The sequence below is a fragment of the Zalophus californianus genome, chromosome 10 (genome assembly GCF_009762305.2).
Source record: "Zalophus californianus isolate mZalCal1 chromosome 10, mZalCal1.pri.v2, whole genome shotgun sequence".
NCBI lineage: Eukaryota > Metazoa > Chordata > Mammalia > Carnivora > Otariidae > Zalophus > Zalophus californianus.
The window spans coordinates 48134788-48150377 of record NC_045604.1 but is presented as its reverse complement, the minus strand read 5'-3'; the positions used below and the strand labels follow the sequence as shown (position 1 = coordinate 48150377).

Here is a 15590-nt window from a genome sequence, read left to right as displayed (position 1 = left end):
AAAATCATCTTTTGGACATAGCAGTGATTGCTCTTTGAATACTTCATGTATTAGTGTATCTTAGAGTTTAAAATTTATTAATGTTAGAATCTAATCACTGCGAAACTTAAAAGTTTTATTTTAGGTTATCTTGGGTATCTTATGTTCAAATACTATATTATCTTAGGGCTTTTAGAAGTTTTATTGTTGGGATATATTGTGAAGCAGAGGCTTAGAAGCACCTCTCCCTCTTGCACAACTATTACCCTCATGACCACAATAGATTAATGTTGCTGTGTTTTCTAAGGTTGAGAGTTTTAGGTATGAAAAGTTTTCAGTTCTTTGAGTTTGTGCATATTAAAAATTTCACTTCTGTGCTCTTTCTCTGTGCTTTTTCTCCCTAGGCTGGTGCTTGAGTTCAATCTCTTGTCTTATGCTTTTGGCAAACTTCCCATTGTTATGTGGACATGGTGGACTATGTTCTTGAGTACACTTGCAGTTCCCTATTTCCTCTTCCAACGTTGGGCCAGAGGCTACAGCAAGAGTTCCCATCCAGTGGTCTATTCTCTCTTCCATTGCTTTCTTTTCATGGTCTTCCAGATTGGAGTTCTAGGTTCGGGACCAACATATATTGTATTAGCATATACTCTGCCACCAGCTTCCCGCTGCATTGTTATACTTGAACAGGTAAGGTTTCGAGGGTTGCCCGATGCAGTGCTATGTTTTGTTAAAATAATAATACTGACATTCTGTTATTTTTAGTTGTATTAGTTGGGTCAGTTTTTCTACCTGGTTCTTTGTGCTATTATTTATAAAATTGAAGTTTTAAGATAAATCATCTCATGTCTTAAAATTCATACTAGCTTCAGTGTTCTCTGATTCTTGGTAATGAAATTATATTGAGCTGTTTAGGATGAATTCAGGTTTTATTCTTGAACACTTTGTAGAAGTCATTTAAATGATAAAACATTTTTGTAATTAAAAACTCTACCCTTGAGGTTATCAGATTCATTGTTTTGTCATATAAACTGGTCCCATCTGAATAAAGGATTTATTTTGTTTGTACAGCCTTCAGAATTTTCTGACTTACGTTGGCTGTCTGTTACTACTCTGTGTGAATAATGGGAAGGACTGTTTCAGGAGACTGTCTTTGAACAGGCTTTTAATTTCTTATTGTAATATACCTGTAATAGATAATACTGATAGATGCAAAATAATTTGAGTAATAACATGTCCTTCTTTACAGTTTGTTTTTCATTTGCTTTATTCCATAAACGTGAACTTCAGTTGGTGTATGCAAAATTAGGAAATTCTTTATATGATCTAGTGCTGTTCTGGGGTTGCTTATAGGAGATAAGACAATGGTAGAACATTCATCTTTTTTTCCCCCCCTCCTTTTGTAGATTCGTTTCATAATGAAGGCCCATTCATTTGTCAGAGAGAATGTGCCTCGGGTACTAAATTCAGCTAAGGAGAAATCAAGTATGTAAATTCGTTAGGTCAAGGATTATTCAATAGCGTATTTCAACCTTTGGTATTTAGTGGGATGGTGTTTTACATTCTGTAGAAATTATATTTGATTTTAAATATGGAGGATCCATATTGATTTGGAAGACTATCTCACTGTTTCCTGATTATTCCTGTTTTGCCTTTGTACCTACAATTTAAAAACACTGATAGCCAGAGTCTTAAAACTTTGCCTTATTTTTATAATGTATTAATGGACTCATTACCCCATGTGTGCTTATTCTTTGCATTGCTGCTTCAAACTCTAGAAGGTATTTCTAAGTCACAGGAATAGCTTAGTTTAGAGGGATTGGTAATACTGAATCAATATAAGGATAAGAAGTCACTCTGGGAGATCAGGAAGAAATGATATGGGCTAAGTGAAGTCCTTTTACTCTTCCCTATTTGTGTGCTTTCTTATTTCTCCCTTTTAGTTTTGCCAGGAGAAAATTGAAGAGCGCCTGATCTAACCAGAGTTTTTGTTTTCCAGAGACGATTCCAATACCCACAGTCAACCAGTACTTGTACTTTTTGTTTGCACCTACCCTCATCTACCGTGACAACTATCCCAGGTAATTGTTCTGTGAAGCAGAAATGTGTTGAGCACTGGAAGTGTAGCATGAGTGTGGTGGGATAAGTAGGCAGGGGCCAGTTCATACAGGGTTACAAAGAACGTAAAATGAGTTACAACTTCCTTCTGGCACGGGAAAGTCCCAAATGGTGATTCTAGCAATCCAATTCGATTACAGTAATTCTTGACAGAATTATACAGGCATTCCATATGCCAAAAATGATGTGTTCTGTGTGGGGAGAATATTGTGAGGGTCTTTATTAAAGTTCAATTACTTACTTTATTTAGAAAACTTATTTTGTTTTTTCCTTTTTAGGACTCCCACTGTAAGGTGGGGTTATGTTGCTATGCAGTTTTTACAGGTGAATTTTTTCTTTACCTAAGGTTTGTTGATTAGTGGGACATGGGGATTCAAATTTATAATAATAATTTAATCTATTTAACGTGTTGGTAAATTCATGTCTACTGGGAACTCTAGACCTCTTTCTGAAGTCTTGTAAACTCTTTACCAGTACAGTAGATGGTATTTGTCTTGCCAACATCAAAAGTGATTTCCCTTCAGTAAAAGAATTTAATTAAACTCATTCCATTTGGTTACTTTAGTAAGCATCTATGTTAATTCCCCCTCTCCTTATGGTTTTTTGTTTTGGGATACATATGTGTGGGTATGGTCTGACGTCTTCCCCATCACCACCCACTGCCTCACTCCGTCAGAATCACAAATCCCAGAAGGTCCCGTTTTAAACTCTTGTCTCAGTCAGATACCCATTTATGAAATAAGTTCTTTTGTGCTGGGTTTCATGTAGTAGGAAAAGCAGGTTCCAAGAGACTCATCTTCTGGTATGCCATTTGATAAACGGTTGGGAGAGAAGGTATGATAGAAACTAGCTTGTGTAATACCTCTGAAGGGTTGCAGTTTGGCAATCTTACATACTAGCATTAATGGAATATATATGTGAACATTAGTCTAACGGTCACATACCTATCTTCTTTATCAAGCCATCAGTATTATAATTATATCTCTGTTATATTCCAGGTTTTTGGTTGCTTTTTTTATGTGTACTACATCTTTGAAAGGCTCTGTGCCCCCTTGTTTCGGAATATCAAACAGGAGCCCTTCAGCGCTCGTGTTCTGGTCCTATGTGTATTTAACTCCATCTTCCCAGGTAACATGGGTACTGGTTAATTTGGCCATTCATGAAGTTATAAGGAAAAAGAGCTGTTGCACATGCACACCTTTGATTTTCCTGCTTTTTGCTCTGAAGTCATCTCTACATCTATACTCATCTCGACTTCTTTCCATCTATTTCATAAGTGAGTATACTTCTAGTTTCAGCCCAGACAAACTTTCTGTTTGTCTTCTTTCACCCAAGTTTTGCTTTCTGTGACTGTGGGGAGTCCATATTCATGACTAATCTTCCTGTTCACTATTCAGTTCGTTGTAATCTTGCTTCTAATCTGACCAGGCCACTGATGTGGCCTTTATTGAAATCACTGGTAACCTCCTGATTCTAAATCCGGTAGATGGTTTAGCCCTTATTCTATTTCATCTCCACGAAGCATTGTTTGGATGCTGTTGACCGCATTTTGAAATCTCTCTCTTGCTACTCATTCTTATTCTCCTATCTTTCTGGCCATACCTCAGTCTCCTAACTTCATTCATTCCACTTAACTTTTTTCTAGAGATACATGAGTACCTATTATGTGCCAGGTGCTGAGGACCTAGCAGTGAAGAAGACATAAATGCTCTCTACTCTCTGGAGGCTTTCAGTTTAATTTACAGTTTCTTTTACTTAGTTTTTCTTTTTCCTCTACCTGTCAAATGTTGGTCGTGTTTTCTGTTACCTTCTTTCTTCATTAACCTTTCTCCTAGACTCCTAGGTAACCCTCCCTGATTGCCCCCCAAAGATTTACTCCAATAAATTATTTTATCTGTCCCTCTAATAGAATATATATTAAATGCATGTCTTCCTCACTAGGCTGCAAATTCATTGAGATGAAGGTTTGTGTCTTACAGCCAGTCAGCCAACCACAGTCTTTCCCATATTGTCTAATACATAGTAGATGCTCCATAAATATTCTTTGATACTTTTTTAATAAGCAGGTGAATGAAAGGGATAGGCATATAAATGGATATTTACAATGTAGTATAGTATATACTACTTAAGTAGGATAAACAAAGTGCTGATGAGCTTTGTATCATTATTGGAAATGACATTTAATATTGGGTATTGAAAAATAGGTGTTTGGCAGAGAAGTAGTAGAAACGTGCTTCTAGATAGTGGGATGGAAGCAAAGGAATAGAGTATTTTCGAATGGCAGAAGTCCAGTTATGGATGATGTTTACAACACTGGGAAGAGAGTCAGAGATAAGTTAACTTTGTCACTGGACATTTTGGGCTGGATAACTGTGTTTTGGGGGGCTGTTTTGTACATTATAGGATATTTAGCAATATCCTTGCCTCTAAAAACTAGATACTAGTAGTACAGCCCTTACCCCTTGAGTTGTGACAACGAAAAATGTCTCCAGAATTGTCAGATGTTCTCTAGGGGGCAAAATCTCCCACAGTTTTAAGCAACTGGTTTAGAGGAATGCATGAGGGTCAGATTTTAAAGGGTCTTGGGTACCAAGTTAAGCCATATAGCTAGGCATTTCTGTTAAAAACAGGCTGGGTCAGGGGCACCTGGGTGGCTCAGTCGTTAAGCGTCTGCCTTTAGCTCAGGTCATGATCCCAGAGTCCTGGGATCGAGCCCCGCATCGGGCTCTCTGCTCGGTGGAGAGCCTGCTTCTCCCTCTCCCACTCCCCCTGCCTGTGTTCCCTCTCTCGCTGTGTCTCTCTGTCAAGTAAATAAAAATAAAATCTTTAAAAAAAAATAAAAATAAAAAAAATCTTAAAAAAAAAACAAAACAGGCTGGGTCATTTGTTATCTATAAAACCCACCATGGGGCACGTGGGTGGCTCAGTTGTTAAGCGTCTGCCTTCGGCTAGGGTCACCATCCCAGGGTCCTGGTATCAAGCCCCGCATCGGGCTCCCTGCTCAGCTGGAAGCCTGCTTCTCCCTCTCCCACTCCCCCTGCTTGTGTTCCCTCTCTCACTGTATCTCTCTCTGTCAAATAAATAAAATCTTCAAAAAAAAAAAACACCCACTTGGAATTTAGTGCTTTCTAAAAGTAAAATAACTTTCAAAAGAACACAGTGTCGTCCCTTGGATGGGTAAGCTGGAACAGTAACTTTTATTTTACAGAATAATTCCAGCTAAGCATATGATGACATAAAATTAACTGCTTTGCATGAGCTATTTGGAAAGACTTTTAATATTGTTAATCTTATTTTTAGGTGTGCTGATTCTGTTCCTCATGTTTTTTGCCTTTTTGCACTGCTGGCTCAATGCCTTTGCTGAGATGTTACGCTTTGGTGACAGGATGTTTTATAAGGTGATGTATACTTGGCCTTCTCTTTCTTTTCACATTTTTTTTATGCACTTTTGTCCTCATTGTTAAGTATTTGAGCATTGTTGAGCATATGTTTAATGTAAACATTGCGAAGTTCTTTTTCCATGAGTTTTACCAATATTAAGTCTGAGATTCTGATGTTGATATACTTAGCACAGCCTCATAGCCTTATCTTCTACCTCTAATACCTGCTCCCTTAAGAAAGCATATGGTTTCTACTGGATCCTGTATTGGTGGGAAAGCATGTGTCCACAGGGCATCATGAGACTCTGCTGATCATTCATTTGAAATTGGCTGTCTGGTGCTATAGGAGTGATCTTAGCAAATTATTTAAGACTGTTGAATAGTTTATACAGGAAATAACTTTTCCCTCCTTTATTTTGAAAGGCATTAATTATACTTAAAATAGTTGGAATTAAGTTCTAGACAAGAGCCAGGGTGTTTATAGTGTTCTGTAATCCTGCCTAAAGCCCTCTAGGGTTTTGTTGTAGTGGTCTGGCAACACCCAAAGCTTTCCACTCCTTTCTCAGAGAAACGGGGTGTGGGTTGCAGACTTCAGCTGTCTGATTCCATGGGTCTGATCCTAAAGTAGGGAGGGATTTATTGCAGGTAACCATTGTCTCACTCATTGTACAGTGTAAATTTTGTCGTTTATGGTACCAGCGGGACAGCTCTTTAGGCTTAGCACGTTAAGCCTATGGGACCTTAGAATTTTCTCCCTGTGTTTTAGCAAGGTAAGGGGATTTACTGATTGCTATTTAGATGAACCTTAGATTTAATGATTCTGTATGTTCTGTATCTTCCATCGTAACTTTTTTGATAATGAAACAGAATGAAGTTACAGACTTCATCATCTGTAGATTTAAAATTCGTGTCATATATTGAGCATTAATAACCAAAATGCCATTTAAGATTTTTCTGACTTCAGTGTGTGGACTAACAAATTATCATGACACACTCTGGATATTATGTTGTGTGTGTCTGGTCTTTAGGAATACTCAGGGGCTGGGGCACCTGGGTGGCTCAGTTGGTTAAGCGACTGCCTTCGGCTCAGGTCATGATCCCGGGGTCCTGGGATTGAGTCCCACATCGGGCTCCCGGCTCAGCAGGGAGCCTGCTTCTCCCTCCGACCCTCTCCCCTCTCATGCTGTTTCTCGCTCGCTCGCTCTCTAATAAATAAATAAAATCTTAAAAAAAAAAAAAGGAATACTCAGGGTTTTGCATTGGTTCTGTGTTTATGTGTATATGTGTAGTTCTAAATCTTTGCTTTTTTTCCTCAGGATTGGTGGAACTCTACATCATACTCTAACTATTACAGGACCTGGAACGTGGTGGTTCATGACTGGTTGTATTACTATGCTTACAAGGACTTTCTCTGGGTAAGTGGCAAGATAGAGTTGATGTTCAGGAAATGGAGATCCTTTTCCAGAAAGTATTATTATTGTGCAGCTGGAAGTGGTCTTCAGTTCTCTGTGGGCCATTTCTGCCTAAGAAAGCTTATACTTAGATCTCATCACCATACATACTGTTCAAATACCACAGTTGTGTTCTGGGCTGTATTTTACATGATTACGAAGTAAGAACGCATGGAGGCATCTAGAGAAGGTGAAATGATCCACCAGGAATGGATCATTTCTTACGAATCTCATTGTCAGTGAGATAATCTCCCTCTAGCTTTTTTGTTTTTTTGGTTTCTTTGCTAAAGTAGGAAACACTTAAGTCTGGATTTATATCTTTCCAACTGGTGGTATGTGTCTTTGAGACATTCTTTAGAACAGAATGTATGTAAACTGGTGACTGTCATGAATGATTATCCCTCTGGATTGCAGGTTTTAGTTATTAAGTAAGTCACTATTTGGCTAAGTGATAGCAAGACATGGTGCAAATAGTGCTGTAGTCGAGTGTTCTTTCATTCGTAAGTGTAGTGTCACTTACGGACACAGCCTGTTGATTCTTTCTAAATCATAGTGAAAATGGAGAAGATGCCTGCCTTATCCACCATACGGCGTTACTCTAAAGGTTGAGATTCGATGTGTCCATTTATATGTGAAAACTGTTTTGTTTACTGTAGTGACTTACAAACATAGGATACAAATAGGTTTTTGAAAATATGCCCAGTTCTTTAAAAATTCATGGTTTTGACAATACCTCATTTTAGTAAAATAAGGATTTGAAAGCATAGATGTTTTTTGTAATTATTTACTACATTTGGTTTAATCCAAGGAGTAGATTGGAAAAAATCAAATATAAACATAATTAAATAGGTGCCTTTAGCATGGGATAATTATAAGTCTTATATACAGTTGACTCTTGAACAAGGGGGGGTAGGGGTGCTGACCCTCCCAAACAGTAAAAAAATCTACATATAATTTTTTGGCTTCCCCGAAACTTAACTAGTAATCACCTACAATTGACTGGAAACCTTACTGATAAGGTAAATAGTTGGTTAACACGCATTTTATGTGTTCTATGTATTATATACTGCATTCTTACAGTAAAGTAAGCTAGAGAAAAGAAAATGTTGATAAGAATGTCATAAGGAGAAATACATTTACTGTACTGTGCCGTATTAATTGAATAAGTGGACCCATGCAGTTCAAACCCCTGTTGTTCAGGGGTCAGCTGTATCTAGTTTGGGCTTAATTACTTTTTAAAAAATTACTGTTTCATATTCTCCTTTTACCCTAGTTTTTCACTAAGAGATTCAAGTCAGCTGCCATGTTAGCGGTCTTTGCTGTTTCTGCCATAGTGCATGAATATGCCCTGGCTGTTTGCTTGAGCTTTTTCTATCCAGTGCTTTTCGTGCTCTTCATGTTCTTTGGAAGTAAGTATCTTGGCGTGCTGTGAGTACCGAGCATCCGGCTAAAAGAGAAATTTATAGAAAATGAAGTCTAAGGCAGGGTGGACAGCTAGATTGTAGCAATACCATTTCAAGGCAGTGTTTATCAGATGGTCACAGCATTGACTTTGAGTAATTAAACCACGCTCTGTCGCAGGATGCTCATCCTTTGAAGTAGAAAAATGAACTTAAATAGCCTCTTGAAGACTAATGATAACACTGATTTGGGAGGTCATGAAGACTACAAACAACTTCCGCACTCTGTCAGTGTTCACCCCTGAAAAACGTGGACCCTTGTTTGGGTGGGTGGAGGGAAGGACAAGTTGAAATACGAATGATTCCATGACATATTTTCACCTGCTCTGTATATTCTCTGATTTTCAGTTAATCACCAATTGATAAATTTCAACACCTGAAGCTTCATTTTTACTTACAGAGTCAGTGGCCAGAATAAACCTGTATACCCACCGTTGATGCTCATTGTGATAATTACATAAGTACAGCACATATCTGAGGCCCCTTGTTTCCTGATAGATGATGTTTGGATAACACTATATATATATATTTTTTTTTTTTTATCATTCTAACTTTAGTGGCTTTCAACTTCATTGTCAATGACAGTCGGAAAAGGCCAATTTGGAATGTTATGATGTGGACTTCCCTTTTCGCGGGCAATGGAGTCATCTTGTGCTTTTATTCCCAAGAGTGGTATGCACGTCAGCACTGTCCTCTCAAAAACGTGAGTCCTTGGTTAGGCTGGAGTGGAAAAGTAACGTTTTGGTCCCCTGATCGTGAGGCTTGGTAGGCAATATTAAGGAGAAGAAGAGGAGTAGAGATGATGCTGAATTAATGTTAAGGGGAGGGCAATAAGGAGTGAAAGGGTTAGCTTATTATCTGATCTTACTGCACTGGCTTTGAAAGTTTTCTTTGGTTTTCTTTACATTGAATGCTCCTAGTTCTTGGTGTTTTCTTTTTTTTTTTTTTTCAAGTGTCTTCTAATTTCCTTCCTGTGTCCTGAAAATGTAGGTGTTCTGCAGGGTCTTCTCAGTGGCATGTGTATGCTCCCTGCCACCACCTACACAGATACATATTTCTTACCTCTTCCTTCCCAAAGTAATAAACTCTGTAAAAATGTTCAGCCACACTCATAGGCCTAAGATCCCATTTCCCTTGATCTTTGTTGTTGGGGTTGTTTGTAATTACGTAAGAGTCTCGTTTTTTTTTTTTTTTAAAGATTTTATTTATTCATGAGAGACAGAGGGAGAGAGGGGGAGAGAGAGAGAAGCAGAGGGAGAAGCAGGCTCCCCAGGAGCAGGGAGCCCGATGCGGGACTCGATCCCAGGACCCTGGGATCACGACCTGAGCCAAAGGCAGACGCTTAACCATCTGAGCCACCCAGGCACCCCCGTAAGAGTCTCATTTTTAAAACTTCTAGTTGCATACGGATAACTCCCAAATATTTAAGGGGTGCCTTCTTGGTATATCTATTTCTCACAGGTACCCACAGGTATCTGAAGACACCTATAGGCAAATTAATGTTTCTCTCCCAAATTTCCTCCTACTGTCTATCCTGTTTTTCTTATGTTGCCCTAATGCCCCTTCCTTATTTCCTCTTTATGCCATTTGTGCATATGAGCTAGCTGCTTTGGTCTGCCTCTGGTTATGGTGCTCTCTGCACTCGGATTCCACCTGTCAGATTTTATTTTCTCAAAATCCACTTCAGATGCAACATCTTCCAGCTTTTTCAGATTCTTTTTTTTTTTTTTTAAAGATTTTATTTATTTCACAGAGAGAGTTAGCGAGAGCAGGAAAACAAGCAGGGGGAGTTGGGAGAGGGAGAGGGAGAGGGAGAGGGAGAAGCAGGCTTCCTGCGGAGCAGGGAGCCCGATGCAGGGCTCGATCCCAGGACCCTGGGAGCATGACCTGAGCCGAAGGCAGACGCTTAATGACTGAGCCACCCAGGCGCCCCAGCTTTTTCAGATTCTTGCTCCAGTTTTTTCCTCTTGCTGAACTTTCATAGTGCTTCATCTGTTCTCATTTAGATAATTTGGTAATTCTAAACCTTGTATTATAGTTTGTATATATATTTTATCATCCTTTTACCCTTCTACAATTTAGATGTTAGGCCACTAACAGTAGGTCTGTGCTAAAATAAAATGCAAGATCCAAAAGAGAGGTAGTGCCTGTTTGGAATTTGGTCAGAAGTCCGTGGTGTGTAGAGTTTACTGGACTTTGAAAGCTTTGTGTAACACTTCTAAATCACTGTAATCTGTGTTGTAGATAAAAATAATGAACATCTTTTGAATTAGCAAGCTGCTTATAGCTTAAATGTTACTGAAATGCTGGGAGACATTGTAGAGGTGTGCAGTTTATAAAATTAACACCCCCTGTATACCCCGACACCTCGTGCACATGTGCGTGTAAGTAAACTACTCTTCCATTCTTCTTTCCCCATTGAAGCCCACATTTCTGGATTATATCCGGCCACGTTCCTGGACTTGTCGTTACGTGTTTTAGAAGCTTGGACTTTGTTTCATTCCTTGACACTGAAGATGGGTATTCTGCCTGATCTGGGGCCAGCATCTGTTTCCAGCTGTTACTGAAGTTATCTGTGGTATTTGGATCACTCTGCGCTTTACAGATGGCTTGCTCCATTCCTAGGTCAGCTGAGATGTTGCAAGTTTACTGGAATCTTGTGCACTTAAAGCAGTACTTTTTTTTTTTTTTTTTTACCTTTTTGGGAGAAGGGAGACTTACACAGCTGACATAATGACAGATTTTTGCTGGGTTTTTGTTTTTTGACTCCCATCTAAACATTGTGACTGAACACCATGTTTCCATGGCCACTGACTTAGCCAAAACACTTATGAAGAAATCATTTAAATATTTCAGGCTCTGAAATTTTTTTCAGGCACACTGTTGGAATGTATGCTAATTAACTATGTACTTAGGAAAGAAAAGAAAATAATGTGGAACATTTTGTTATCTCTAGTAGAGCGAAAATCTCTCATTTCCAGAGATAATCTTGTTATACATCCTAATTGTATTTTTTTTGGAAAGAAGTTCAGTTCTACTCAGTTTTTACCTTGTTTTCTCTATAAAGTGTAGGTCATGATTTTTGTGAAGCAAGATTATACCTTTCACCTTGAATTCTTGAGTTTACATCTGAAATCTTACATAGTGAGGGAACAGAAAGAAGTGCACAGGACAAAGAAAAGACATTTCCTTTTACAACTTCCAAAGTAATTTTTAAAAAAGACTTGCTGAGTCAATCATATGTTTAAATTATTTTATCGTGGAACTTATGTGGAAGATAACTTTTTTTTGTTTAAACTTTAATAACTTTTGGGAAGTTATTTAGAAATACCCTTTGGTAAACTTATTGTTTAATAAATACTGACTTGAAATAGTTGGCAGGCTAGTAAGTCTGTAACATCTAAGTATTAATCACCTCCATTAATATTAAAGTGATTTTTAAAGATCCAGAAGCTGGCTTCTGCACTGCTCAATTATTACACTTTCAATGGTAGTATACGTTAGGTGAAACAAATTAATATGTGATCATTTTCAAGAAAATGTACTCTATATGTGATGTTTCCATGTTATAAGATGCCCATTGCTAATACAGTATGGTGTGCAGGAATTATTTTGTTTGTGTGTGTGAGGTGTGATTATGTTTGTAAAGACGGACCATTGAATGGCCTATCAGAGACCATGGAGTTGAATTTTCCACCCAGAGAAGTGAGACTTAAGAATTACCCAAAAGGTGATTTTCATTGGGAGTAGCCAACTTGAGAAGCTTTGTTGGTATTCTAATAGCCCTACTTCCATCCAAAAAGTTTTGGGACATCTTTTTAGAATTGTTTTGAAGTCAGTTTGAGTGTCAAAAGAAGGAGAATCAAGTTTCTTAGTTACAACTTAATTTGTACCACAAGTACCCGGCTTCATTACCCATTTTCTTTCATCAGGACCTTTGATCCAGATGAGTTTAGGCAATTTTCAAATATAAAATCCAACTTTAACAGACAAAAGTGCATGTGACATGAGGTCATTTCTTAAAAAGTAGTTCACATGTTCTCAGCAGTAATTGTCTGTACAGTGGTGTTGTAATTGTGATGGAGTCATAACCTCCAAACAAGACTGCTTTAGTACATCTTGTAATCTCTGGTATTTTTATTAAAAATTAAAATGACTCAGTCACTTGAATTTATGGGACTACATTTTAAATATAATGAGGGAGTTAAGAAAACCAGATTGGTCTAAGACTTTTATGAATAAGTCATCGACTGAAGGGAGAGAATGGAAGTCTTTGATCTCTATTTCTGTTAAGTGCTGTCAATGTTACATTCTCATTGCTCATTGATTTTGTTGCTCTGTATTGATTCTGAATATTGTATTTGTAGGACTGATGAAGGCTGGTGAGTTTTTTTGTTTGTTTTAGCTCTCATCTTCCCTTTATTAGTGTTTTTTTTTTCCCCTGCCCAAGACCTTGAGGTGACAACAAAAAATGTTTAAAACTAAGGACTCTTTAGAACAATAAGACTGCCCTAAGAAGTTTTCACAAACACTTAAAGGAATAGTTACTTTCAGTGACAGAAACTAGTTTGATAGCCATGATCTTACTGCTAGCCGCTCTTAGCAAAAATCGTTTTATTTAAACCACTACCTACACTCCTAAATAAATTAAAACTTCTGATGTGTTTCAGGAAGATTTATTGATATTTTTTCCCCCTCTTTTGCTAATAGGAGTGAAAATTAGTTACAGGATGATGCTTTTTTTCCTTCTGAAAAGAAAAGACTTTAAAACTTCTTTCCTGTAAGAAGTATTAATGATAATAGCCATTATTGTGGGTGTTTTCTCTAAGACAACAGCTGTGTCTCAAACTTTGTTTTGAATCTGTTAGATGGTTTCATTCTCAGTCCTGGATAGTGAAGGAAAACGGAGCTGTTTGTTTTTTTTGGTGGATTAATCTCCTAAAATTGCCCAAGTGAAGTGGCTTGCTTTACGTTAGAATTTAATTAGAAAATTCAGGTTGCTTTTAACCTTTCAGTAACTACATTTTGCTTTTGGAAGCATGAGTGGGGGAAATGTTTTTTCCTTTTAGTTGTAGGGTAAGAGTGGGTGACATTGGCAGGTGAAGAAGGTACAGTAGTAAATACTCTATAATTGCAAACACAGATCATGTTATACAAGTCATTGATTTAGTGTAGGCAGTTTTCATTGAATTTTAAAATTATACCTGGATAAAAATGGAATCCTGAATTCTTTATAGAAAGCCTAATAGAACATTATGTATTTAAAAGGTTGGTCATGTGGCTTATGTAGCCTAAAAAGATCTAATTTATGAATTGTTGAGGTCTTTTATGCAAAAAGATGTTTGTTTTGTGTGGTTATGAGTAATTTTGAGTAAAGTTCATTATTTTGTATGGGGAAAAATAAGGTAAACTAACACAACTGTAGTAACCGGGTGGCCTGATGAGTATTGTTTTAGTTATGAAACCATAAAAAAAGATTGTTACACTTAAGCCCAGCATGCAAAACAGGTAAAATATAGCTGCTTCTGGTTGAGATTGGGACGCAGGGCTGGAGTCCTGTTGTTTGGGACAGCCATTTTCTCCTATTCCCAAATACCCAGTGGGAAAACCACTGGTGCAGCAAAAAGGCATGCACAGATGTTTAAGATGGCCCCATCCTTACTAGCAGTGTGACAATGGGCACAGTTGCTTTGTTTATTAGAGCCACAGTTTTACTCATCTGTAAAATGGGGGCAATAACTACCTCAAAGGGTTGTTGCAAAACACTGGCCCTGGCAGGAAAAGGGCCTCATTATCTTCTTACCGTCCATAAATTCTAAACCTGAATCCTTACTATCTCATTGGAATCTTTTAAAAATGTGAATGTTTCAAATGCACACTCCTGAGAATATGTGCTTTATTTAAATAGACTCGCGATGATGTGAGTACCTGGACTGATAAAATGAGCACTCCCATAATGGGAGTGACAAGATGGAACAGTCCATAATGGAACTGACAAGAATTTAACAAGATTATCAAAGGCACTTCTGTTTCCACCTCCAAAATTACTTTCATATTTATCTGTTTAGCGTAAGGGTAGGCTTCTAAAAGAAAAGCATGTCTACCTTTGCCTAGGTATTTAAGTGTTAGAACTAGTGTGTATACTTTATAGTTAAATTTTAGAATTTATGAAGAGGAAGGAAACTAATGAGGCCTTAATTTTGCCAGTATAAACAATGCTTATAGTCTTAATGGAAGGTAGTTCATACTTTTGTTAATAATGTGTAATGGACTTGCTTACTAACCCTGTGCAAAATTTTATGTGACTTACATAGTTTTTATAATACAGTTTATATATGTGTGCGTATATACTATTGGAGAAGGATCTGTCTTGGTCACCGTTTTACGTATCTTAAACTCTAAGCTTTATGTTTATGGCTCAGAAATTGAAGAAACTGGGACGTAAAGGTTCTGAAGAATAAAATGAGTATTACTAGTAAAGCTTATATAAGCATTCGAGTAGTTTCTAACATCACTAAAGTTTCTATCAGGTAGTAGAATTTTGGAACTCTGTTTATAAAGGAGGTAAAACATGGCTTCAGCTCTGGTTGAAATGGGGAGAATGGAGTCCTTTTTGCTTGGTCCGCCCACGCTCTTTCTCACCCTAAATTTAATGTCCTGCTTGAACATCAGTAATGATAAAACTGGAAAGCTGTACAATCTATATAATCTATGAAGTCCTTTTAATAAAGTTCCCACTTTTTTTCTGTAAAGCATAAAGGCTTTTTTTTTTTTTTTAAGATTTTATTTATTTGACAGAGAGAGACAGCGAGAGAGGGAACACAAGCAGGGGGAGCGGGAGAGGGAGAAGGTGGCTTCCCACCGAGCAGGGAGCCGGATGCGGGGCTCGATCCCAGGATCCCGGGATCATGACCTGAGCCAAAGGCAGACGCTTAATGACTGAGCCACCCAGGCTCCCCACATAAAGACTTTTTAATAGCTAATTTGGTTTTGAGAAAAAGGGTTAATCTCAGAAGTGATAGTTTAAAAAAAAAAAACCAAACAACTAAAGCTGCCTCTTCTGTATTCCTTTTTTTTCTAAATGCTTCCTTCTTTCTAGCATTCCCAAGGGAGTGCTAACCTTTAAGCTAGCAGGTCATCCCCTGTGCTGTGGGTTCGTTTGTTTTAGTGAAGTGGTAGGTGTGCTTTCTCATGGTTCTAACTAA

At 37.8% G+C, this 15590-nt stretch overlaps 1 protein-coding gene across 1 annotated transcript in view; it reads left to right on the top strand.

Moving 5' to 3' along the window:
- Nucleotides 1-15422, top strand: part of SOAT1 (sterol O-acyltransferase 1) — a 74835-nt gene extending 59413 nt beyond the window's left edge. The window contains exons 7-16 of the mRNA XM_027610217.2: nt 384-666; nt 1383-1461; nt 1976-2057; nt 2373-2418; nt 3093-3222; nt 5395-5492; nt 6791-6889; nt 8199-8334; nt 8943-9088; nt 10810-15422. Coding sequence (XP_027466018.1) covers nt 384-666; nt 1383-1461; nt 1976-2057; nt 2373-2418; nt 3093-3222; nt 5395-5492; nt 6791-6889; nt 8199-8334; nt 8943-9088; nt 10810-10866 — 1156 coding nt within the window. The 3' untranslated portion in view covers nt 10867-15422. The remainder of the gene's footprint in view (nt 1-383; nt 667-1382; nt 1462-1975; nt 2058-2372; nt 2419-3092; nt 3223-5394; nt 5493-6790; nt 6890-8198; nt 8335-8942; nt 9089-10809) is intronic.
- Nucleotides 15423-15590: the final 168 nt, after the last annotated feature.